Source organism: Corvus brachyrhynchos, unplaced genomic scaffold (assembly GCF_000691975.1).
Source record: "Corvus brachyrhynchos isolate BGI_N302 unplaced genomic scaffold, ASM69197v1 scaffold126, whole genome shotgun sequence".
Classification (NCBI taxonomy): domain Eukaryota; kingdom Metazoa; phylum Chordata; class Aves; order Passeriformes; family Corvidae; genus Corvus; species Corvus brachyrhynchos.
Window position 1 is genome coordinate 10,894,475 of NW_008239283.1, and position 26,419 is coordinate 10,920,893.

Here is a 26,419-nt window from a genome sequence, read left to right on the forward strand (position 1 = left end):
AGAGAGAGCAAGCACAACTTCAAACACAGCTGTAAAAGTGGACTAGTGGTAGTGGTAGCCAATGGGTGCCTACATCTATCTGAAAATATATGCAAAATCTGCAAAGCTGTGTTAACCATGAGTGGTTTTGGTTTTTCCCAGTTAAAAGGCCTTAGAAGTATTAATACTATCAATATTGCTGTAGACAACAGTGTTCTGATCAGGCTCAGTGACTTTTTGGAGCTTAGGTGACATACAGCTCAAATCTACAAAGGTATTTATATACAATTCTCTTGTGGAAATGAAGGTAGATTTAGCTCAATTTTGAAAATGGAAAAACCAATCTTGAAAAATGCTATCTTCTGCTTTTTGGAATGCAAACATTAATTTAGATAGAGGGACTGTCATTAACTATTTCTTAATCTATTCCTGTGTAGTGCTTGCTATAGTATGGTTCTGATCTTGGTGAACCCTACGGACGCAGCACTAAGTGAGGATGTACAGGCGGCTTTGGATCTCAGAGCTGTCTAAATACGGGGGAAGCTCAGATACAAGTGGCTTTCTTGCTGCCCACAAGATTTCATCTGCACATTGCTTCAGCAGCAGAATTTAACCCATAATGATTTTACGTTTTGTACAACTTATTTAACATGGTTTAGTTGCTATCAACTGTTGAGTTTGAAGAAGATGAAAAAAAATCACATTTTGATTTTGCTCAGCACATGTGAAAACCTCATACTCTGATACAGTGGCTGGTTTCTCTCTTTTTTTTTTTTTTCCCCTAACTGGAGGATTTATAACACAGGAGGTTGCATAGCAGAAGGAGTAAAAACATTTGGAATAATAAGCTTCTGAGTTCTTGCATCAGGAAATCCCAGCAGAAATAGTTGAACATTCCAATATTCTTCTCTGCCTCTTCTCTTTTTCCCACAGGGTGCCCTGACAATTTCACCGATTCCCAGTGTTTAAATCCCATTACTGCTTTTCAAGGCTGTATGAGGCTCATCTTTATTGATAACCAGCCCAAGGACCTCATTTTAGTTCAGCAAGGCTCACTGGGGAATTTTAGTGATTTACACATTGATCTGTGTGGCATCAAAGACAGGTAATTATTATTTCCTCTTTCTTGTATTTGTTCTTTTTTCATCCTAGTGGTTTATAAATACAGGTTGCATTAAGTGAAAATTCTGATCTGCCAACATTACAGATATTAGGCATAATAGAGCTACTAATAGAAAATACTGCAACAAAGATAGGAGAACTGAGGGGAAATGGTTTCAATTACGAGGCTCTCTTCACATTGACTTGTAGGAAATAGAGTATGCAAATTCAATCAAACTATAGATTGGTGAAAGGATTAAATTTTATGCATAAACAACATTTGATTGCTTTGAAGTTCTAGAGGAAATGAAAGAGAAGGAAAAATCAGTTGATTCATCAGAACATGTCATACCCTTAATATATAAGCTGGTTCTGCTTAAGTAAATAATCTACAATTTTTCTTGCTAGCCATTACAATACATTCATGATGAAGATATGGTACATCTCATGTGCAATACTGCCCATTCAGTGGGACAATATAATGATGGACTCTCTGCATCTGCCAGAGAAATATTTCAGTTTAAATAGTGATCTGAATCCCTCCAAAGATAAAACCTGACAGGTACCCCAGATATTCTAATAAAGAGCAGAAAGGAAATAAGAAACCAATTTTTTTTTTAAAGTATTTTGTAATTCTCTTTTGCTTCTTATGGATTTTTAGTGTCTAAATATTTCTGAATGCAAATGTGTACTTTGAAGTTGGCATGTGGAATAGGAGGTTCTGGGATTTTTTTTTTTGTTTTTAATCTACCTAAGTTCTGAAAAATAGAAATGGAACTGCTGGAAATTTCATAGCTTCAGATAGTTAAGGGAGTAATAAGGATATTTTGGAAATGCATTAGGACCTTAAGCATTTAATGTATTTTTTTCAGAGATGTTACTTAGATGGAGTTGAAGGCTGATTTCCATTATTCCTTCCTGTAGGAGGGATCAGCCTCCTGGAGCTGCAGTCTTTTGATAAGTGAGCAAAACCTCTGTGATGCAAGACCTTTGTGCTCATCTTTGTATGTTCATTTTTGTTAATTTATATGGAGAAATTACTGACTTTGCTGATCAAATCTCTTTCCACATTAAATGAGTGAATTCAGGGGAATGTGAATTTCATACTTGACGTGCCTGAAATGGTAGATGGAATTCTACCATTCCAAGGCAGAATGGAAAAAGATGCAGCTGATTTTACAAAAGGAAGCAAAATGTCATCTTTCCTAAGAACAGAGAGAATTTTGCTGTTTTCTTGGAAAAACAGATTCTTTAAGATCGAGTGGACCATTTAAAAGCACTGTGTGATTGTATGTTGAAACAAAAGAGAACTCTTGTGTTATGATGCAGAACTGTGGGACATCTCCAGTGCCTTCACTATCACCAAGTCCAGGCTATGTGCAACTCAGTGGTTCTACTGCAAGTATCTTCCTTATCTTTGGTGTCCCAAGGATGACGAGTGTTAGTCTGTGATCGTACCATAAAATTATTTAGGGCAAGGATCCAAACATAGTAAGAATGGGGTTGTTTCATGTAACACCACCTTTCTTGTTAAATATATCACACAGACAAACAAAGGTTAGATGTGATCTAATGAAGGATTTGGGGGTACTGGTTGACAGAGGCTGGACAAGCCAGAGTGTGCCCAGGTGGCCAAGAAATCCTGTCCCTGTGCTCGTCAACATTTTCATAAATGATTTGGACATAAGATTGGAAGGGATACTGAGCAAGTTCACACTCTATACAAAACTGGGAGGAGCTGTTCAGTCCCTCAGAGGCAGGGAGGCCCTGCAGAGAGGCCTTGATAAATGAGGGGTCTGGGCAGTCACCAGCTATATGAAGTCCAACAAGGGGAAGTGTCAGATTCTGCACCTGGGATTGGGCAACCCTGGATGTATGGACAGACTGGGCAATGAGAAGCTGGAGACCATTGCCACAGAGAGGGACCTGAGGGTCCTGGTCAATAGCAAGTTGAACGTAAGCCAGCAGTGCCCTGGCAGCCAGGAGGGCCAAGTGTGTCCTGGGGGGCATCAGGCACAGCATCGCCAGCCGGGCAAAGGAGGGGATTGTCCTGCTCGGCTCTGCACTGGGGCAGCCTCACCTCGAGTGCTGGGGGCAGCTTTGGGTGCTGCAATGTAGGAAAGACATTAAACTGTTAGAGAGCATCCAAAGGAGGGCAATGAAGATGTTGAAGGGCCTTGAGGGGAAGCCATGTGAGGAGTGGCTGAGGTCACTTGGTCTGTTCAGTCTGGAGGAGACTGAGGGGAGACCTCACTGCAGTTACAACTTCCTCCTGAGGGAATGAGGAGGGGCAGACACTGATCTCTTCTCTGTGGTGACCACTGACAGGACCCAAGGGAATGGCCTGAAGTTCTGTCAGGGGGGGTTTATGTTGGATATTAGAAAAAGGTTCTTCACCCAGAGGGTGGTTGGGCACTGAAACAGGCTCCCCAAGGAAGTGGTCACAGCACCAGCCTGACAGAGCTCAAGTGTTTGGACAATCTCCTCAGGCATGTGGTGTGACTCTTGGGGATGTCCTGTGCAGGGTCAGGAGTTGGACTGTGGATCCCTTCCAACTCAGCATATTCTATGTTTCTGTAATTCTAAGATTTATTGCTGTGTGCACTGTAAAGCACACGTTTCTGTAATTTTAACGCATGTGGGAATTGTGTAGCTTAATTAACATGTAAATGGGACATTTGTCTTAGTTATCTAAGCTAAAATTCTCTTTTGAGGAATATGTCTCTCTTTAGAAGCAGTTTATTTGTTACAGGTTTGTAGGCCAAGCTCATTCAGACTTGGGCTCTGAAAGCAGTGGTTAGACAGCTCACTGCAACTTGTGCCTGCTCTTAAAAAGAGAATTAACGACTTTGTTTTGGAAGATGATAAACTATTGGGATGACTATTGATGCCAGCAGTACGTTTTGGAGAGAAAATCCAGTTGTGCAAGCATATAATGCACACACCCACCCACCCTGGGATTCTCTGTATAATGTGATGAGCCTCTGTTGATTTAAATGGGGCCATCTGAAGGACTGAGCCTTAATGTGTCACTATCACTCATCTCTAGTATTTGAACAATATGTGTGCTCAAATGAACTTGCCATGAATGCCTCCTGTTCCCTGTATTTATTATTTCCATTCTTCAGTAATTATTTCTTAGGAAATACATGAGATTGGTGGCTAAGGAGACAGTGCTTTTGGAGAACAAATGAACACGACCCTCTTGCTGAACCTTCTTTGAGCAGGCAGCTTTTGTTGGAGGCTCCTGCAGCCTTAATGATCCTGTGAAAAAGGCCACCCTGTAGCTGTTCTGGTCCTGGTTGAATGGGAAGTTCAGGATGAGCCTGTTAGAGCTGAGTGCAGCAGGTAGGACATAAAGACATGGTAGGGTCTTGAGCTGAGCACAGCTATGGGCTGTCCAGGTGATGGAAGAAGGCTCATTAGCATCATCTCCTCTTAAGACACTGCTTGTTTGTAGCCCTCAGTGCAGTGCCAGCAGTGCTGATGTCCCTGCTGCTGCATATCAATTTACGTCTAAATTGCAGTCCTCTTGTATGGTACCTGCATGTTTTCCTTAGGTGACACATCCTGTATAAGGAGACATCCCCAATCTATTCATGTCAGAGCAGTGTCTGCTCCGCAAGCCCTGCAAAGTATTCCCTTCTTTGTCTCCTTCAAGACAAAGCTGCTCTTGCAAAATGTTCCCAGTGCGTTTTGGAGCAGGAAAATAGAATCTGGAAGGAAGCAATTTTTCTGGTAGCAATGTATGTGTAGAAGTCTTGGCATTATCCCCACTGCCTGCCTTCTGCTAATCCAGCTAATTATTTTCCTTTTGTTCCAGTATGTATGTTTACTATGATTAACCAAGTACAGAGTGCTCAGTCTTTTCTGAGGATGTTGCAACCTGTGGTGCTTGCACTGATCCTGTTATGAAGTGTTAGAGGTCCTGCCTGCAGGCCATTTATTCCCCTTCCAGTGAGAGGTAGAGAAAAATTGAGACAATATTGTGCTAAGCCATAGAGGTCTGCTCCATCTTTAAAAGGAAATAGATGTCATTTTATCTCTCTTTTTTTGTTGTCTTTCCAGGATTTATACTCTGTTAGGAGTGCACATCAGGACTTATTTGCTTTACACTGAATTAATAAGTCAGAAAACACAGTTTCTTACACCATGCTGGCATTTCCCCTCCATGGCATGGTACAAAGCAGAAGGTAACAAAGCAGAGATGCCTGGAAGTAAAGGTGCAATAAAGTCCTTGAATTCAGAGACATTTTGTTGGGGACAAAAGGAGATATCTTTAAACAGTCTTTTGCAGCAGGACATGCACTGCGTTGACCATCTCTGACCAAAAGCCATCTGATATGGGCCTAGACAAAAACAATGGAGACTCTCTTTGAATTTATTTTCAGTTCAGTGTGATAAAGATTAAGTTCATGGCTACAGGAACTATGCAGTCCTCACTCCTTGTGTTTTGCAAGTGTTTTTTGGGAAAGGAAGCATTGTCTGGGGGTGACAAATTAAACCTAAAAGCTTTCAGGAGAAAATCTGAGCAGTAAGGAAGTCTAATGAGAATGGAATAATGCTTTTTGTCTTTGGTCCTTAATCTACAGGGAGAGGAGGATGTCAGTGTCAAGGGATAGGGAAGTGGCAAGCAGCATAAAAAATTCATTTGCTTATAGATGCAGTAAATCAGAAGGGATTCACTCCATTCTCTTGATGCCCGCTAAGCCTCTAGCTGTAGGTGTATGGCCAGGCTCCCTGTCCTCCACCTGCAAGTAGCATGTTAGGGGCTTTACAAACACAAGATGGACTTTCCCAAGGACTTCTGCTTTAGAGAAGATAAAACCCAAAACAACAACATACAACAGAATGTCTTTTTCCTAATGGTGTTCAGTATTTTACAGTATTTGCAAAGAATTCTTGACTCTGTCAAACAGCCTCCTGGACATGGGTTAGGGAGGCAGTTACAGAGACTTGCTGTTTTCTTCATGTGGTGTTTTATCCTGTTAGCTTAGAAGGAAAACATGCTTGAAGCCATTCCCCTGATCTAGGCAGGACCCCTGAGCCTGAGCACTCATACCAAAATACTAGTCTCTCAGTATCTACAGCCTTCATTTTGAAATTTGGTGTTACTTGCAGCTGGACAAATTACGAAACACAAATCAGCCAGTGAACAAAGCAGGTGGGTGAATGTGTCCAAGTGAGGAGCAGCAGGGGGGTGAACAACCACTGTATAGTAAACACTAACCAGGGTTGCCATTTTGTGTTTAGATTTGCTAGCAGTCATGCTTCTAAATTTCTGTTCTCTATAAAAATATACAGAGCCCAAACTGTTCTTCAGAGGCTCCCTCTAAACAAAAAAAAACCAAAAAAGACAAACAAAAAAACCCCAACAAACAAACAAAAAAAAAAACCAAACAAAAAAACCCCACAAAACAGGGCTGGAAAACATCCCTTGCAAAGAAAGATTGCCTAAATTCTTTAACCAGAAGAGATTGCTAAGGGGAGGCAGCATAATGGTCTTAGGTGCTCAAAGGCTGCTGCAGCACTGGAGGGAATAATCATCGTTTCTGCCCAGGATGTGTAGGAGAGCTGCCATGGCACAGACTGCCTGAGGAGCCTGTCAAGCCTCTGTCGCTGGAAGGCTTCAGGAAAAGTTAGATGAGTCTGTGAGAAATAATAAACATGGGTGTGGGTGATCCTGCCTTGGGGTATGAGCATGGACTGAGTGATCTTCCAAGTTCCCTCCAGCTCTGTTGCATTTTCCTGCAGCTGGAACAGCTGTCCCTTGTTCTTGCTTTGGGGGCTCTCAAATGTCAACAACAAAAACAGTGCTTAAATAAATAATATAAAAAAAAAAAAAAGAAACAAAACAAAACACCAAAAAAACCCACCAAAACCATGGATGAAATGTTTCAGGAATTCAGCTCACAAAGTCTCAGACCTGTGAGAAAGCTCATTTTAGTAGATGTATCTCTCAGACAATCTCAGGCAGTGCTGCAGCTGTGAGTAGGGACTGTGTAACCCAAAGTTATGTTGTTTTTTTTTTTTTAATCACCTGATATCTATAGATAGATATATATGAAATGGGAGAGAAGAAACAGCAGTTCCTACTCATATGTGACTTCCCTGATTTGCTCTTTTTGCTTCTAAAAAGCACATGATTCATTTTTACAACTGCAGAAAAAAGCTATGTGATTGCAGAATTTATTGCTCTGGGGTTTTTTCGGATATCTTCTTTGCAAATTCCGTGATGTCTAGAATGGTGGTTAAACTCCATTATGGTTAATAATGTTTTTTCTTTGATGAAAAGTAACTTGACTTTCTTCTACTTGTCTCTGTTTTCTTGAGATCCTGTGACTTCTGGGAGTCAAGGTGCCTGTCTCTCTTTCAGATGTGGTGTAAATGAGGGTGAGAAGTTTGGAGAAGGCAGGGACTGAGGCACTGGATAACTATAGAAACATCTTCCCCTTAGTAAATCAAGATAACAGCTCTGTGTGGATCCCTTCACAACCCTCTATTTTAGTTGCTAGAAGATGAAATGCAAATCCGGTTGGATGTATTCACTGACCTCCTTTTTGGCCTGACCAGGCTTTTCCAGGAAGTGTGTCATCTCTGGGCCAGTCAGAAGAGGTGCTGTGTGCAGCTCTGACTGCACAGTCTGTAAGTCTGTCATTCAGTCCTCATGGCTGTTTCTAAAACTGACACTCTGTTGTTTGGTGTGCCACAAACTGCTCTCTACAAGGAGAGATTAAATAATCTTGGACTCTTCAGCCTGGAGAAGAGAGAGCTGGGCAGAGTTGTGCAATGAGGAGCAGCATGAAGGAGGTGAATAATAAACAAGAATGTGCAGTTTCTCACAAGTTCAAATCTTACACAACATCAAATTGGATGCTGTTAGATGCTGTAGAGGTCAAATGTAAAGGAAAAAGCCAGTAAGGCATACATGAATTCATAAGCCGCAGATGGCTGGAAGCTGGCAAAGTGTTCAGTGGGATGCTCTTGAACTTACTTCATCAGCATTTTTGCTGTGGCACTGTCAGAGTAAGGAAATTGAAAGAGAGGGGCTGTCGATCTGAAGCAAGTCTGGAGGGAGGTGATAAACTTAGGACTAGGAAGTCCAAGTCCCTCACTGTTTCTAAAACATTGTTTTCATGTATGCAGATCTCTGTACCTCTGTTGTTCAAAAACTAAATATATTGTGTCATAGCTGTGCTAATCTCCAAATACATTTGAATCTTAAGTGTGAATTTTGCTAAGTACTAATATGTTTCTCTTCCCTTGTGTCAGTGGAATAGTGGGTGTGTGGGTCTGTCTGTGTGTGGGCAAACAATGGAAGGCATAGCCTGGGGGAAATTCAGTCAGCCTCTCATTTAAAAATAAATGAAATGGGTAGGAAAACAAATATGCAGATGCTGAGAATTTGGCCACAGAGTTGAGAAGCTCTGGGATTTCCCATTCAGCAATGGGCACGAATGCCAGATTTTGTGACTAGAAATACTAGCTCTAGTCCTGAAGCTGAGTTGGTTGTTTGCTGTGGTTGGCATCCTGTTCAGAGAATAGATGCAGGAATGTGGGCTCAAGAGATATTGCAGCTCAAGAGTTACCATGGTTATTAGGAAAATGTGCCAGAAAGTCATTAAACCTCAGTCCAGAAACACGGTGGATTTCCAGCCCTTCATCATACGGCACAGATGCTCCCTTTGGGCTGAGCAAGGCTGGCTGCTCTTACCACAGATGGACCCCTTGGAATACAGCAGCAAGGGCTGCAGTGTTTCCTGGAGCCTGAAGGCATGGCTTGCTTAATCTTGTGCACTTCTTGCCTGCAGTGGGACAAACTGCTTTGCAGTGTTAGAGAAGAAAATTCCATTTGCAGGAGTTCTTGCACTCTGTGTACACAAACAGGTAAGATCTGGTGTACTTTCTGCTACCAGCTCCTTCGAAGTCTATAAAGAAAAGTGCTTAGGAGGCATAGTTGTTGGGGTAACTTGTGCCAAAGAGCTGTCCTGAATAGGAAACTGGTCTCTTTTTCCTTTGAATTGGCACCTTATATGGAAATAGTCTCCTTTGCCCCTCAAGGTAGTTCTGGACAAATGTTTGCATTCACCAGGCTTTTGAGGCAAATCCTCTTGAAACACACCTGTACTGGTGACATTGGTTCTATACATGTTTTTAACTCCTCAGCCCCCTTCACAAAGGATGAGGTATTTTTGTTGCCCAGTGACAGAGAAAACTCTGTTTAGGAATCTGCAATGTCATGATTCTGTCATTCCTGCCAGAACTCAAATACCTTGAAGTGATAGACTTTTTGGTGGCAGTTTTTCCCTGGACAGAGGTGGGGCTGAGGCAGATGCAGAAGCACGGTGTTGTACACCCACTGTTCTATTGTCATAAGTTCTATGCATGATTCGCCCTTGAGTATGTTAGACTGGCTTGTCTTCACATTAAGAGGGCCTTTTGTGCGTTGAGCCTGTCCTTATCCATAAAGGAACTATGAGGGTGGCCAGAGCCTGCTTTTCTCCATGCTCAGGTTCACAAGTTTGCATAGATAATGCATGTGTTGCTCTCCCTGCCTACAGCTGCTGAGGTACTTTAATCAGATTGCTGCAGCTCATGTTGATTTTGCGCTGATGAAGCTCTGACTGGGTTGTCCTATTTTTACTTGGCTGGCACCTTGCCCTCGCTGTAGCAAATACTGACAGTACTTGTCAAGGACAACACCAGGGACTTCACTTCCCTTAAGTGACCTGGGGGAGAGGGGGAGGAAAAAAAATATTCACGTTGAATCCACCTTGGCAGATGGACGGATGGCGCATCTTGCAGGGCATCCTGGGAATTCCAGCGATCTGCCACGAGGAACACAAACCTGACTTCAGGTGTTTTCTTATGAATCCTGGCAGTGCACCATCTCTGTAGCATCAGTGGGAAGACAACAAGCACATGCTGATGTTACCATCCTTATTAAACCAAGATTCATCTGCATATTCCAATTCTCCCAGCAAATCCAAATGGAGAGAGCAGCATGTGGTATCCATAAGAATCACTGCAATGAGATTGGCATTAACAGTTGTACTTTATTAGGGAGAAATATATGGAGCTGATTCATGAGTTGGCTTCCCTGAACTGCTTCAGTTGTGGAGCACAAATAGTGTCCTTAGTTCCTATTCTTTTATCCCTACCTGTGTTTTATCTGTGAAAATTCTTCATAGTATTTTCTAAATAAATTAGCTTAAAATGTTCTTTTTCCTTGCTAAATAGAGCTGACCTTTTAAAACCTGCTGTATGCCTATTTCCTTTGTGGATTCTATTACATTTTATTATCAATTTTTACTTGTAAGAAAGAATATATTTTTTTTTTACTTTTTCTTCCTTTACTTTTAGTGCTGAACTTAACATTGCTTCGTGTGTTGTACTGTCAAAATGGGCCTTTGGGAAATTAATTAGTATTGCAGGTGAAGGGTGTTAGGATAAATCTGATAAAAGCACAGTGGTTTTTTATGTTTCTTAACTCTCCTTTTAGATTTAATGTATGCCCTGCAGCAGAAGCCTAACTTCAATATGATCCTCTCACCCCCCGGCTTGGCCATGCAAGTGAGAAAATACCCTGGCTAATTATGTCCAGTGAATTTTAATTTTTTTTTTAGAGTGTCAGGCTGGGATTAAAAAATCAGACACTTAGTATTGTATTTATCCCCACATAAATATCTGCAGTGCATTGCAGAAGAATAATTTAAAAAATCCCAACCCCAATTTGGCATCCATCCTTTTCATTCTCTATAGTTTTTCTATCTTCATTATTTAGTGCCTTCTCTGCAGAAATGACAATTATTTTATACTGCATATTACTTTCTCTTTGCAGGAAATCCTCTTATGTGTTCCCTTCTTGGTTTTGTAGCAATGAGTGGGATGTTTTTACATCACATCCCTTGAATTTGGATGGTGATCAAAGCTGGAATGAACTGAAGACATAAGAGGGGATGTCATGTGATGTCATGCGTCCTTTTTCAAAATATTTCTGATTCTGGGTAAATCCAAGTTTGGTTTGAGAATTGCCCAACTATGTCTCCATCCTCAGCCAAAACAAAGTATTTGGACTGTACACCTTCAGATGCTGGAATACCCAGATCTAGATTTTTTCCTTTAAATGCTGCAGGAGAGACTGTCCTGTCTAGATATAAGGATCTGATAGTCCAGATTAGTAGTTCTTCTGATATTTTGTATCACCTTAAAAAGATCACTTAAGTCCTGTGAGTGAAAATTTTCCCCCTTATCTTTTGTCTCTTTTGCCTGTTTTAGGATTCAGTGGACAGATAGCTCAGGGCATACTGAAGCTTCATGTCTTCCTCCAGTTTATATAAGGAAAATGTGAAAAAGTTTTCAAAAAGTTTCTCATGCTTGGCACTTTGTAAAACACTTTGGTTCGTGCTTGTTCAGCAAAAATTAGGATATTGTTAGAAATGTGTCTTCCTTTTTCATCATATTGCCCTTAGAGAAATTCTGTTTTTTTTCTACTTCCTCTATACTAAGCCCAAAGCAAAACACTGGAGATAATGATGTGGAAGTGGAATGGGGAAGATATCTTGAATCCAAGCTATGTTATGTGGTGGGGAAGGAAAAAGGGAAAAAATGTATCTTAATGACTTAATGACCTTGTAAAGATCAATATACCGTGAAAAAAATAGTATTAGAAATAGAGGACTACCTGATGTTCTGTGAGAGTTGTACAATCTCTTGGGTCCTCCCCTAAAGTATGCACCTACATCACAAATTAGACATGCTAACTAATGGAATTAAATTACTGGAATTACACCCATGCAGGTAGCATTTTGAAGTGTGATCTTGGAAATCCTCTCAATACCGCCCAGGTTTTAAGATGGAAGAACAGGGTGCAGAAAAACTGAGCAAGATTTAATAAATTCAAACCCACAGGCATCAAAAGCCTGGGTGCTGGAATTAAAATCCCTGAAATTCTGAAGAGCATCCCCTCATCTCCTCATATCTATTCTAATGTTTAAAGCAGCTGCATAAAGCAGGTAATGGCAGAGCTTCTCTCTAATAGCTTAAGGGCTGATCGACAATGAAGTGTAATAAAACCATGTAGCACAGTTTCCTGCTCTTGGACTGGGATATGATCTTCACGCTGTCAGATGCTCTTGCTCAGTGATAGAAAACAGGAAAACATTTGGACAAAGCAAATTCCCAGAAAAAAATAGGCAGTCACAGTGGAAAATGCTACCTCTGACGAGGGGGCGGTGTTCTAGGCTTTGTGTTTCTTTAATGAGAATGAAAAGGAATGCTCAGATTATTTGGATAATGCATAAATTGGTTTGCTTGCCCTGCCTTAATTTTTCCCTGTCTTTGTTTCATGCATGCAAGACCAGCTGCAGAAAATGACAATTCAGGCCCACAAAGTGTTCACTAGTCTGTGTAAGTGCTGTGTTTCAGAGCAAAATAAAGACAGATGCTTCAGATTCATCAGTATCATTCAGTAAATCCTGTAGGGGGTAGGTAAAAAATCAGTTTGAGCAGGGTGAATGCCTTCCTGTAACTGCAGTGACTTATACATGTGGAAAGGTGCTGAAATTGGAGAAAGTCAGCTTTGTCCCTGTGAGTGTAGGGACTTCCCACTAGGGTGGGAGAGGGGATTTGTCCTGAATGAGACCCATGTGGAGAAAGAAGGCAGTTTGAAGGTAGGTAAGGGGCTAATTTATTGGCTTTTGAAATCCAGCTTGAGTGTGGAATTGAGTTGGGGGGAACCTGAATAGAGCTCACTCCCATTGCTGTTCCCTTTAGAGTAAAAATCCATGGGATGTGCAATGCCACGGTAAATTAAAGGCCAAATATGGGGATGCAAGCAGAATATAATATCATATCTTCCTTTGTTTGTTTGATTTTTGCAGATGGCTTTTCTGCTTTTGCTTTGTAAAATGATGAATTCTAAATGGAACAGCTGTCTGTACAGGATGGTTTATTTGTTTCCCTTTTTTCTTTTTCAAATTTATTTATATAAAATCCTTTCTGCTGATGCTAAGCCAAACTGTCAGCACATTTACCTATATTAAAAATTTAGGTGTTCTAACAACAAAGCAATCAAACCTTAAAAAAATGCCTTAGATTTATCTAAGGCACAGGTAACAGGCTTTTCCTTCACTGCTGCCAGTCCCAGCACAACCTTCTCTACAGTTCTGTCCTACTCACATGCCTGAGGACTGTTGGCATCAGCGTTCAGATCTTCTAAATCTTGGCCTCAGTGGTATGCAAGAGCAGGGCCTGAGAACCAAGGAGACCAACAGTGGAAATAGTAATATATTTTGAAAGTTTTTTCATCAAGTTTTACAGATCTCACAAAGAAGAAAAACTGACCTTTGTGAAAAATTACTGAGATGAGAGAAATACCTTTCTTTTTTTTTTTTTTTTTTCACATCAATTCAGTAGGAAAGACTAGATGATTTCCACAATGGGAAAAAAAAGAATTGTCTGTTCACATTATTCTTGTTCTGTTTGTAGAACTCCATGAGTACTCGTAACATAATAAATTTAGGAAAGGAAACATAGATGACTTAAAAAATAAAAAACACCACAAGACTTTACGGTGAGTTGTTGGTCAGTTTTCTAAAATTGCAAGAGGAGAGAGAATTTGGAAGGTGTGGTGATGAGGAATACCAGAGGTCTGAACAGCATTAATTCTTTTGCAGCCTGTCATAATACTGCTTTTACACACTTTTTCTCTCTTCCTCTGGTTCTGGTAGCTCTTTTTTCTTCCTTTAGTTAAGGACACCTAACCCACTATTTTACCACAAAAGGACATCCAGGGGAAAATAAGAGTGGGATGTGCTTTTGCAGTATTTTTTCTGATGCTCTCAGATCTTCATTAGTTTTCCCCTTGGTAAACCTCTGAAGTTGTTATACATTGTCTGTCTGGTAACATTGCTAAATTTCTCTTTGAAATGATTGTCTGGTCTCCCCTTGAAGCCATTTCTTGTATCAAAAATAACCTTTGGCAAGGAATTTCCCAGATTTACGGCTCAGCACAGCAGGGCTGAAATCCATGCTGTTGCAATTGGCCTCAATCTATTGAGTTTAGTGGAAAGACATCATTTTACTAAAGCAAAATACAGTCTGTTACAGCAACACCATCAGTTTCATCAGACATGCATGCACACTATATGAAGTCATCTCTTTTAATGTTATATTTTGTTAATTTTAAATGAGATACCTGCTGGCTGTAAATAGGAAAACATGCTGAAATAAAGTGAATTTGATACGGTATTTAGGAAAATGCTTTATAGATAGAAAATCTTCAGGTATTTTTTTTGTTACAGCATTATTGAGTTTTAGGGACTTAGTGCTTGTCTAAAAATTATGTGTATTTACAGTCTTGATATTGAGGGTATGTGCTCCTTTTTTCTTTCTGTAATGGTTCCCTTTCTTTCCTCTGTACTTTGGAAGAGTAGAGAGTAGTGCTGGATGTATTGTGCTGACGGTAACAAAATCTCTGAGGTGCTTATTGAAAGTACACTGGGTTTATTTCCAGTCAAGTGTAACATCAAATGTGTAGAACTCCTTCAGCCTTCCCACTCAAGTAATTTTTGCCATTGTTATTTCTTCATCATTCCCATCAAAGGGCCAAATTTCCCTCCTAATGTCTGTGCAGTTTCTCCTTTGATTTCAGAGGAAGCACATGTAGAGTTTTGGAGGTGAATGTTTCATCCAAGGACAGTGAAGGCTTTTGTGCAGGCTCTGCATATTGTTCACGTAGATGGCTAAGGTGTGCATTTTCCAGCTTGGCTGAATGAGGGAAAAAATTATTTGCTTCACTTATTTTTATTTTTTTTTAATAATAATTTTTCACCGTGATATATATTACCTGAACAAACGGGGAAGATCAGAGTCCCTGGTCTGTCACAAACTTTCTTAGACAAATCCATAAATTTTCAAGTGTCTCATTTATGTTACTTGCAAAAATTGAGTTGCGCTGTTTGTTCATTTCAGTTGCAAATAGGTCAGGGGCTGTGTGATGCGAGTTTTTGTCTATGAAACTTTCTATGATACCACTGCATTTTTTGCTGAAAGTGTTTGTTTCTACTGAAATGCAAATATTAATTTGTATTTTAAATTGCATGTATTTAAGTCCTTCAACATGAGGATCTAGGACAGTTCACAAATGGAACAATCTGTGACTTATCCATGCCTTGATTAATTTTAATCATAGCTATTTCTTAACTTTGAGTTCTCTCACAATTAGGATAAATTTTGCTTCTAATGAAGACACAACTGCTCAGCTAGAATGGGATTATGGTAATTGTTAGAGTTGCAAAGAAATTTGTTTCATAAGCTTTTAGAAGGGTTAGTTATCTGACCAAAAACAAGATCAATGCAGTTGGTGCTAATTAAAGCAAATAGACTAAGGAATAAAAAAGATTTAATTCTGAATTTATGAATATCATTAAAAGCTTACATGGTTAATTTGACTTGCATTTTGTGCATTGTTGGGAGGAGGAAAAGTGTTTGCATTTGTAAGACAAGTAGAAATGGGAAGCGACCTTCAAACTTTGTAAAGTCTTTAAAAGGAAACTGTTTCAAGGGAATAAATGTGGCTAAGCCTCTAATACAGGCCTTTGGCAAACCACAAATGACTAGTAATTAGCTCTACTGCATTGGGTTAATTAATAAAAGGTAGCTTAAGATAGGCAAAAAGCATATTTGTCCATTACACTGATGATGTAAATTAAGATAATAACACAGCACTATTCTTTTTTTCTCTCCAAAGAGCTCTATTAACATCATACATTTCTTCTCACCAGCATCCCTCTGATGTGAATAGAACTTCTGCTGTACAGGTGACATAAAGGAATGTTTATCACTAGATAGCAAGTGGAATTAAAGGCAGTGGGCTGAGGGCAAGGGCAGGCATAACCAAAGTACAAATATGAATAAATGTGCTCCCACAAGCGAAATTCACATGTATCACCACAGAGCTCTTGTACCCCTGTGCTTTGCTTCTGGGATGAAGCTGCTGGGGAGCTGCTGGTTCAGGGTCCTGCAGGGCACAGCAGGGTGCAGGACCCAGTCCTGTTTGCATCATGCCATAAGGCTGCTCCTGCTCTCTTCAGCATCGACCCAAAGCTTTAAATCTCACTGCAGTATTGGCAGGAGTAGGTGTGATGGCAGAGGGGCTGGCTGGGCTCTCGCTGCACCAGCAGGCTGTTGGACTGAGAGATGATTGCCCAGCACACCACTAACAACCAAAATCTCACCCTTCTCAGAATTCCTGCCTTGTAAAGATGGGGCAAACCCAGAGGTTTTGGCCTTCCCCTTTGTTTCCTTTTTGGTTTAGAAACTAGGTGTTCTCCCACAGCCCTGGAAGTAGCTCCCTGGCAAGCTAGAAAACCAGGAGTGTAATTCTCATACTGTCCTCATTTTGTACTTGAGCTCAGTGATTAATAAAAGCCATGACAATGATTTTTATAAGACCAATATATATCATAATTGTTTTAATATTGTTACAGATAGTTATAAATAACATGCTTTCTTCTTGAATTCCTTATTTCTCTAGTATTTGAATAATGAATAATTACTGCAGTAATTGATTAAGGATTAATAAAAATAATTAATCTTTCATGTTAATATTTTATATGCTCTTTATAATTTTATGTATAATGGTATAAATAGTGATCAAGTGAACCTGTGTTCAGGAGTGAATCTCAGACTCCCTGATAGAGATTAATAGATGTAAGATTGTATGAATGAGCATGGAGCATATTGAGAGCAAGAGGTTGCTCTGATAAGCCTCTGGGCACAAACAGGTTTCTTTGGGTTGTCAAGATTTGGCAGCTCTAAACAGCCTTGGACTGAAGCAAATTGATGAAAACTTGGCTGATGAGGCTCAGAAGGCTGGTGAAGATGACTGTTAGTGACATACAGGTTTTCTGTTTTCATGCATGAAAAAGGTTTTAATTTTAAGCTATCTGGAAGAAACAGATTGAAAGCCACTGCTAAGGGCAATATACATACTTAAGTGCAAAAAAAAAAAATCCTAAGGATGAGATGAATTGCAATAAAACCATGTCTTCAGCTAGAAAAATCAAGGTAGCATCAGTGATATCACACTAACACCCTGGAAAGATCTGGCATCAAAAGAGTTTTGAAGCTCAAATTACGGCAAAGCAAATCCTAATGGAGTTCTGTAGTGTAAAGGATAAATTGATGTTTCCTCTCCACCCACCCATCACAATTGAATCAGCAGTATAAACAAGTTATTTATTTTTCAAAAGTCAGACATACTGTGTAAAAGAGATTAATATACAGTAAGAGGGAAAAAATAAAATGAAAAAAAGGCAAATAAGGGAACAATCTGTTTCCATTTAAGCTGGTGTAACTCCATGGCACTGCCTGCGTTTATGCCAGGGGAGTTCAGATCAGCATTCACTTCTTGTCCTGGAGATTGAATTTATCTCCCACAGCTTTTATTTTTGTTCATTTCCTGAGCTGCATGCTGTTGTGCCTCTTTCTTCTTTTAATAATTTGTTTCACAATAATACTTCAGAGGCACACCAACTAAAATGAGGAAAAGAGAGTACAAAACTCATAATAGAAGCATATTTTTCCTCTCACTTCAGAGATTTGCATGCTGTTAGCATTACCACAAATGTAACTCAGCCTAATTTTGATAACAGTGGTGCCTGTTTAATCAGAGAACAGGGGATTCCCCTTTGAAACGAGATTTCAATAGCATTTTCACCTGCTACTTTTCTTGCTCTGTACTCGGAAAGTTCAGGACACATTAATTGCTAACAAGTGGAATGTTTTTCTTTAGAGTGATCTTTACCTGTGTTCTAGATAGCTTAAATGTTGTTTTCTTCAGTGCTTGTATTGTACACAAATCACAGAGAAAGAAATAATTATTTCATTACACAGTGATTCAGCCCTAGGAAACTCTTGCCTGAATGAGGAGTTGAGACAGTTCTGTTTTGTTTGCTTTTTTTTGTTTTTTGTTGTTGGTTGGTTTTTTTTTCCCACCACATTATTTTTTCAGAAATATTTATAATTAATTACATTTTTTTAAAACTGTCTCAGATGTTTACCCAACTACTGTGAACATGGAGGAAAATGCTCCCAGTCCTGGACCACCTTTTACTGCGACTGTAATGATACAGGCTACATGGGAGCCACCTGTCACAACTGTAAGTAAACCCACGTACAATTTTCATTTGTATTACATCCACATCATAATCACAGTGGTCATTAGACACTTAATAGAATTTAGCTGGGCTGAGCTGGCTAATTTTAATCTGTGTTTGGTGCTTTAAGTCAATTTTACCACCCTGGGCTTTGTTTTTAGATCATATGAAAGTCCCTGTTGCAAAAACCCAGTTTTCAACAGTTTATGACTTCGAAATTTTGCTAAACTATTATTTGGGCTGCTGCTATTAACAAGAATACAGTATTTGAAACAGGCAGTACACAAAACATTCAGCTACGGAAATCCACAGCAAAAGGAATATTAACGTGTTTTAAAGGTTTAAAAACCCCCATCAAACAGTAGAGGAACAAAATACTGTGAATTCTGGTAAAAAATAGAGAAAGGAAAAGCCAAAATAAAATCTCTTCATACAGCTGGCTAAAAGGGAAAACAGAAAATGGAGGTAAACTTCCAGTTTTTACACAGGAAATATAGAGAAAAAAACAGTGAGTAAGAATAACAATTCCAGGAATACAACTATAACCACTCCGAGTGTTTGATGAGCACTTGGGCACTGCAGATAGGATGACATTGGTGGGATGGATTTTTTTTTCCCTGTTAAACTAAAAAGCAGAAGAGAAGGTACTTAGTGGTTTGAAGCTGAGAATATTGCCAACCATACTGTCATTTTGGAGACTTTAATGGCTTGCTAGTTAACAGTGAAATAATTTGTGGAGTATGCAGCTGACAGGAGAGTCTGTTGAGAGATCTGTTCATAGATTGATCACCTGAACTCTGTGTTGTAAACACAAAGCAAGCCAAGGGTTTTGTGCGGAAATCATGCCAAGCCAGATGAAGAGAGGGAAGAAAAAGGCTGACTTTATAGTTTTAAAAAGAGGCCTTCCTTTTTGTCCATTGCTTTTGTTATTCCAAAAGGCATCATACCTCTTCAAAGCTCATAAGGCCATAGCAGGGTATTTACACCAGCTGATGTCTGGTGTAAATGTGATGACACCACTGAGAACTAGGTGGCCAAATCAGGTGGTGAGAAGGGAGAGGCTCCTTGGGGAAGGAAGAGAACTGTCACTATTGACCGTCAAAGGTGATTAGGGACACTCAACTCTGGGCTACATCTGTGCTGTCATATTAGCTTGGGGGCTGAGGCTCACTGTGTCTGTGCCAGCTCAGTGTGGCTTCTGTCCAAAGGAGACCATCTCGTTACCACAGAGAACTGGTTCATGACTATTTCCTCCATAGACACTTCCATGGAGCTAGTGAAGCCTCCTGCTTCTGTCAACTCGTGTCTGCACTTCAAAGGCACATACATAGCTGCAGTTATTTAAGGTTCACTGATGTTGAACTACTCTGAAAAGTTTCTTAGGAAGCTCTTGTGTTAAGCTGTGCACACCTGTGATGTACAGATATTCACCTGCTCAGCTTATTTACAACTGATTTATCAACAGCTAATTTGATTCCAGCTAGATTGTGGAGCCAGCTACCCTGTGAGCCAAGCAGCGCTGATAAACAGCAACATTAGTCTGGAGAAATGCATTCATCTGCTTGAAATATGCAGTGAAACCAATTCAAAGCTGGTGGGCAAATGCAGACTGTTGATAAGAAACTTGCAGAACAAGAGACGTTATCACTTCCAGCTGATAGTGGTTGATGTGCAGGAGTACCTTTTAGTAGGTGAATGAGAGGCACAGATTTGATCACAGCATAACTCCAGAATATCCTCAATGTATAGGAAACTCTCCAATCATGTAATTCAGTGTAGTTCTATCAAAGTAAAACATCTTTTTTAAAAGGTTTGAAACGTTATCCCAAGAGATTTTCATTTTTCTAGAACACTGAGGCTGACAGCCCTGAAATTGAACTTATACCTTTGGAGAGGCTATTTCTTTTATTAAACTGCCCTTCAGACCCAAATCCATGCAGCAGTAAGGGAAAGATTTAGCTGTCAAGTGAAACAGTGTGAATTGTTTCAGTGTTTCCTGGATTAATTTTTGTCTTAGTTACATCACTGTAGGTTTTGCCTCATTTTGGTATTGTGAGATGGGTGCCACTGGTTGAAAACCATAAAAAGACCCATTCTTTGTCATAGTTTTAGGAAGAACTGCATGGCATGCATCTGTGAGCCAGATTTAATTGGTTTATGTTTTGCTACCCCAGACTGGGAGATCTTAACCATTTTAAAAACTGAGATCTGAAGAGAAATTGCCCCTGACTTACTGTCATCATATGTGAAATATTGAAATACATCTTATGGTTGGTACATAAGCAGTCTTATTTTTAGTTCCAAATATTCACGGACCACACTGGATTCTGCTGTGAGGAATAGCTAACAATACATACTATCTCTTCTCCAAAGAGTTTGCAGCTCAGTTTCTGAGGGTATAAAAACATGCTGGGACAGGTGATGGAATGCCAGAAAGGCTTCATCAGCATCAGGTTTCAGTCTAACAAGAGCATAATTATTTCTAGGCTTTCTTATAGCAAAATAGTCATAAGGTAGAGATTAAAAAGAGAAAGAAGTTGGGTGCTTGCAGACACAGAGCAACATGGGAGAAAGCAGTAATGTGCTTGTTTGAAAAATATAAGCCTCTGGCCAGAGGAGTTTGACATTTTTGACAAGGCAAATGTCAGAATCACGACAGGTAAAGAGGTTGGAAATGTGCCATGAAAAGCAAAGATAAATAGTTTGCATTTGATGCAACATAGGGGAATTAGACAGTGTCAGAAAAGAACAGTAAGTTGATGGAAGACACAGCTGGGACAATATTTGCAAGACTGTGTCAGATATGTGGGACAAAATTGTGTCTGGCATGTCTGAAAATGGGTAGTTGAAATTCAAGATGTGTGGATGGAGCAAAAGCATACATCTGAAGGTACATGGAAAGAACTGCCTGCTCTAGACATGACCTTAATATAATCTTACTAGAGGCAGTTACTTGCCTGCAAGCCTCAGGTGTCGTCCTGATCACTCCAAATCCCTTCTGATCCTGAAAGCTCCTAAACTCTCACGGGATGTTTGGCAATCTGCCTGGTCCAGATGAGGGTTCACTACTGAACAGGGTGTGGTCCTGTCCCATTGAAGAGCTATTTTGTGAGAGATAGTTTCACACTAAAGTATCATCTGGTCCTGCTTCCATTCTACTCTCCTCTGAACTTTACAGTAAATGCTAGTAAAATAGTGTTAGAACCTGTATGTGTTTTCTGGGTTTCACTAACATATAAGAGTCTTAGTGTTTTCTAACAGGTAGTTTCTTTCTTGCAAAGCTTATTGCCTGATGCATAAGCACATTTCTTTGTTTAGCAACAGTTAATCCTCCTTTACCAGCTGCCATGGGGAATGTTATCGATATCTTCCAAGTCTTCTGTTGTTGTGGCTTGGTTTGGGTCTGGGTTTTTTTTTTTCCTGTTTTGGATTTACCTCTCATTGTTACTTGTTCCAGTGAAATTCACATCTTCTTCCTGGCTCCTCACAGCACTGACGGGCACTTGTGTTTCCATCTCTGTACTTTCTGTAGCTGTGAAACCCCAAAGCATGTGCTCTGCCTTGCTCTCACAAATGCACGTGATGGTAAATGTGGAATGAGTGCTGACCATCTCCAGATGCCCATTTCACTGCCCACAGTTTGGGGAAACTGGGAGTCATGGAATAAACTTACAGGATATAAAGCCAACTGTAGGTGATTTACATTTGATTGTGTAGGAGTTTTGTTGCGCCTTAGTTTCTCCACCTCTGTTGGAAAGAAGATCCAATTTGCAGACAGGTTAAAAGGTGTGTGATCTATATTGTCTATTGAAACGGTTTGGGCTCTTTTGAAACTTACTGCTACTTGAGCTTATCTGTAGCTGAGACAGTGCTTTGAGAATACAATCATATGTCAGTTGCTAAAATGTGTGGCTTTGCTTTTTGCTTTATCTTTTAAATGTGCTTCGCATAGCTTGCATTTAGATAGGTTGGAAGATGAGCTCAGCTGAAGTGTTTTGGCAATAGATATTTTCCCAGTTTCTCCAGTGTGGTGGGTAGCCTGCTGATCTGTCAGGTATTGGAGTAGTCTGATAAATTCCAGATAGGAAAGGATCCATTATGTAATCACATGTGTGAATCATGGCAAAACAGATAACAATGTAATGTTCATTTTCTGTTTTCCTCCTTTAGATACAAACACTGACGGTAGTACACAGCTTGGGAAAAAGGCCTGGGTGGGATTCAGCTAATCTATCTTTTGCTGTCCGGTATTGTGATATCCAAGCTAAGATAGTGGTCTGGTCTGTCTTTATTTGTAAAAGGGAGTGTGAGCTGCTTTCAGAGCTGAACTAATCTCACTGGGAGATAGGGTGTCCACGGCAAGGTCATGGACCACCTCTGAAGTCTGTTGTCTGTAGGGGGAGGCTGTCCTATCTTGGACATACAGTAGGCAACTGAAGGTAGGTCAAAATTATAGGTGGGAAGAGAGATAGAGGGAAACTGAGATAGGCGAATTAAAGGTCTTAATTTTTATATACATATATATAAATTAATATATGTGTTAATGGAAAATGCATAGTTTAAAAGCTGCATAGTCATCCCTGTGATACTATTAATTCTTGTAATTATCATGTGATAGTAAGAGCAGTAGACCAGTGTAAAATGGCCCTGAGATACAGAATGTTATAACTTTATTGCAAGATAATGATTAGTGATCTCCTCTTTCTGTGAGTTATGCTAGTCCCTTAGAAAGCCTCATCTTGCCCTTCTATACTTCTATTATTTTTATTTATGATAGTTTTCAGGTGGTTTTTAGTCTTACATGATTTTTTTAATTCCAAAGAGTGCTGAACATTGATATAAGAGATGTTGAGAAATATAAAATAATGATTTTATTCCTCATATTCTGGGATTGTCAACATGTCCCAAAGCTTTGCAAGGTGATAATTAACAGAATGTAATTTAATTCTGGATATTTGCTTTGGTGTGTGATCTATCTCACACATACAGGCATATGTCTTATTGGCCTAGGTAATTGCTGGAGGAAAGAGTCATCCAATAATGGAAATGTCATATAGTCATTGATATGGCATAAACTTAACATAACTTCAGGCTTTGAAAATGTATTTTTTAATATTAATATGCTTACTGCATATATCATTTTTTATCTGAAAAGCTTAATATAGCTTCAGCCAGATTGTTAGTGGTACTGGAGCTGCATCTTAAAATGCCAGCTGTGGGTTGGTAATTCTCCTGTGTTCCAAGGTAGGGAGATAAGTGCAGTTTGCTGGCTGGGCAAATGAAGTTTAGAGAGTTTCTGTCTAACAGATGCCTAACAGTGAATTGGTAGTGTAATTTGCATGTCCTGAGTAGCCAATTTTCCTGTCTGAGGTTCTTGGAACAGGGTTTTTCCATATGTGTTTAAACACACTGGTTTTCTTTGACTAAAGAAAACACATTTAATATTCATATCAAACCTTCAGTGCTGTACTTGATGTTCCTGCATATTTTTGTTCACACCATGCTTTTGGAATATGAATTTTCATTGTTTATTTTGTGATAAGTTACTGTGTTATTAATGCTTTTCCTTCAGTGGTGTTCATTTAAAAAAAGTTTTTCCTTTTGCCTCAGATTTCCTTATAAATAACACATTGAATATTCCTCTTTGGGACTTTGCTGCAGAGCAGAGGGTGTGGAGGACTCACTCAGTCCTTTTTGAAGCCAGCCAGGTGCGACCATCCTCTGAGGGATGTGTGGAGTTTTCATCAAGACCGAAATACCGAGCTCTGCACAGCATCCCTCACCTCTTTGATTACTCCTGTCCCTCCAACACCACTCTTAAAATGGTCTAGGTTTCCCTGGCTGCTTTCCTGCAGCAGCACGGCTTGCAGGTGACCCTGTACCAGCGCCAGGCTGGGGTCTGGGATTGTTACAGCTGCTGGGGTCTGTGATTGTCACAGCTGCCTTCCAGCCACAGCAGGGAAGTGACAGGGGAGGATGGCTTGACACAACCTTTCCTACCTTGGCCAGAGGGAGCCTTAGCTTGGATGGTAGGAAATTGTCTAATAACCAGGTGTAATGGGAGTATCTGCCCTGAACATCCATTTCAGTGGCCCTGTGATAAAAGGCATTTTAATTCTATCTGTGGAAATAACATATTCTTTATCAGATGAGTAAGTACATATTTTAAAAAGGAAAAAATAAGCCATCTGTCATCCAGGCACGTCACAGCAGAGACTGCATTAGTCTGTCAAGAGCAGCGCTGTCACAATCCAGGTTTCAAGAGTACAGATTTCATTTTTCTGGCATTTAACAAGACAATTGTATTTTAAGGGTGAGAATGATGATTATTCCCAGAGTTCATTGCCTGTACTAATCCCTCTGCTGTTGAAATAAGAAACTTCCCATTGCATATTGCTTTATTTGTTATTTAGAAAAAATGTTTGGTTGAGTGCTCAATATTCTGAGTCTGTAAGAGCAAATCTGTCAGGTCTGAGGTACATGAGCAGAGATTGAAATAGTCATCTCTGATCTGTCTCCAAGAGCTCTGAGCATTTTGTTGAGAATGCTTAATTTGGTCTGGTCAGCATTTGTGTATATCTCTTTTCCCAAGGTCAGTCTATGGCTGGTTGAAGATCCTGGCAGAATCCCCAGCTCTTACTGGCCCTTCCAGTCTAACCAGTACATAAGTTCTCACCTCTGAATACAATAATAATTATCATTATAGGGGTTGTTATTACTCTGTCTAAGGTGCAATGAATTACAAAATGATTAAATGAGTCTGAAATGATGTTGCAGCAAGTATTCTGTCTACATTTTTTCATGACTTTATAATTTTTTAGAGATGATAAAAGCAATTCACTGCTGCCACATTTTAGCTGGGAAGTGGACAGTGTCAGCACCTCCCAGTGAAATCAAGCATTAAAGTTCTTTAGGTCTCTTCAATGTATTTTATTTATTGTATCACCATAAAATGTTCTCTCCCTCTGAGAAATTGAAAATTATCAGCTAGATTATGAGAATCTAATCTTGAAGCAGCAATACTACAGGATTCATTTTGGTAATCATAACTAGTACAGCTCATTCTGAATCCCTAGCTCATGTTTCATACAATGAAATCAATTTCCAAAGCAATTGGGAATAATACAGTGGGAACAAAATACTGGGAATTTTAAGGCTTACTTTTATTTTTTGAGCAAAGTTATCTTGGTGGCCATTAAATTTGAAAAGGGCAGAGTCCTCTGAGGAAAAAAACCAAACTGCTTTTCATTTGGAATTTAACATTCTTGGTAGTGTCTATATTAGTAACATGCTGCTGGGTGCAGCAGAGAGAAGTTTACCTTGCCTGGTGTTCCCACCAGCAAAACTGAAGTCTGGGTGTCCCTGTAACCTTTACACTGAGTCCAGCAGCAAGCAGGATCTTAAATGTGGGGTATGAGGTGCATCTTACTGGGTGAATTGCAGGTTCATGCACCTGTTGAAGAGAGGGGCTTTAAATATGTTGCTCCTTGAGGGTTATTTGCAGAAGTTCAAGTCTTTGTACAAAGAATGGTCTTTCTTTTTTTAGCCAAAGTAGAACTGAGGTGAAAAAATGAAAAAGTAGCCTGAAAGAGAGGAGAGGTTTATAAGTTAGGAACATCAGGGCAAAGGAAACAGAGCTAAGGACTTAGGAACTGAGAGCATCTAAAGGCTCATCTGCTGAGCAGCTCCCCAGTGGAACAGGAAGCCTGTGCTTAGCGGGGGCTGACGTGGAGACTGCAGGTGAGCTGCGTAGGGCAGAAGTAACATTGGGAGGCAGATGGCAATATAGTAACGGGTAGTCTGTGAAAAACTGGGCAGAAAAGGTCTTCTATTGGAAAAAAATGGAAGTTTGACCTTGGAAATGTTTGTGCTTAGCCAGGTACTGTTACAGATATCAGCTAGGGCAGGGAAAAAATCTCGTCTGGTTTAAGGACTGTAATTAAAACAGTTGGATTTACAGGTTCAGGATATTCCAGAGAAATGAACAGTGATGCAATTGCTCATATTTAGAACCTTTCAGGCTTGTGAAGCATGTTGAATAAATGCTGAATTTTCAAATGCAGACCCAAGCCAAGAGCGATCCCAGCCCTGACTGTGGAGTAACAGAGAGCGCCTGCATGTGCTCTGGCTGACCCCCCATAAGGGTCTTGATGCCAGAATTAGGAAATGAAATTCTG

The 26,419-nt window shown here is 39.9% G+C and overlaps 1 protein-coding gene across 1 annotated transcript in view; it reads left to right on the forward strand.

Moving 5' to 3' along the window:
- The window catches only part of CNTNAP5 (contactin associated protein like 5), a 272,802-nt gene that overhangs the window by 149,023 nt on the left and 97,360 nt on the right, over nt 1-26,419 (forward strand). Inside the window, exons 10-11 of the mRNA XM_017740228.1 lie at nt 913-1,084; nt 18,139-18,245. Coding sequence (XP_017595717.1) covers nt 913-1,084; nt 18,139-18,245 — 279 coding nt within the window. The remainder of the gene's footprint in view (nt 1-912; nt 1,085-18,138; nt 18,246-26,419) is intronic.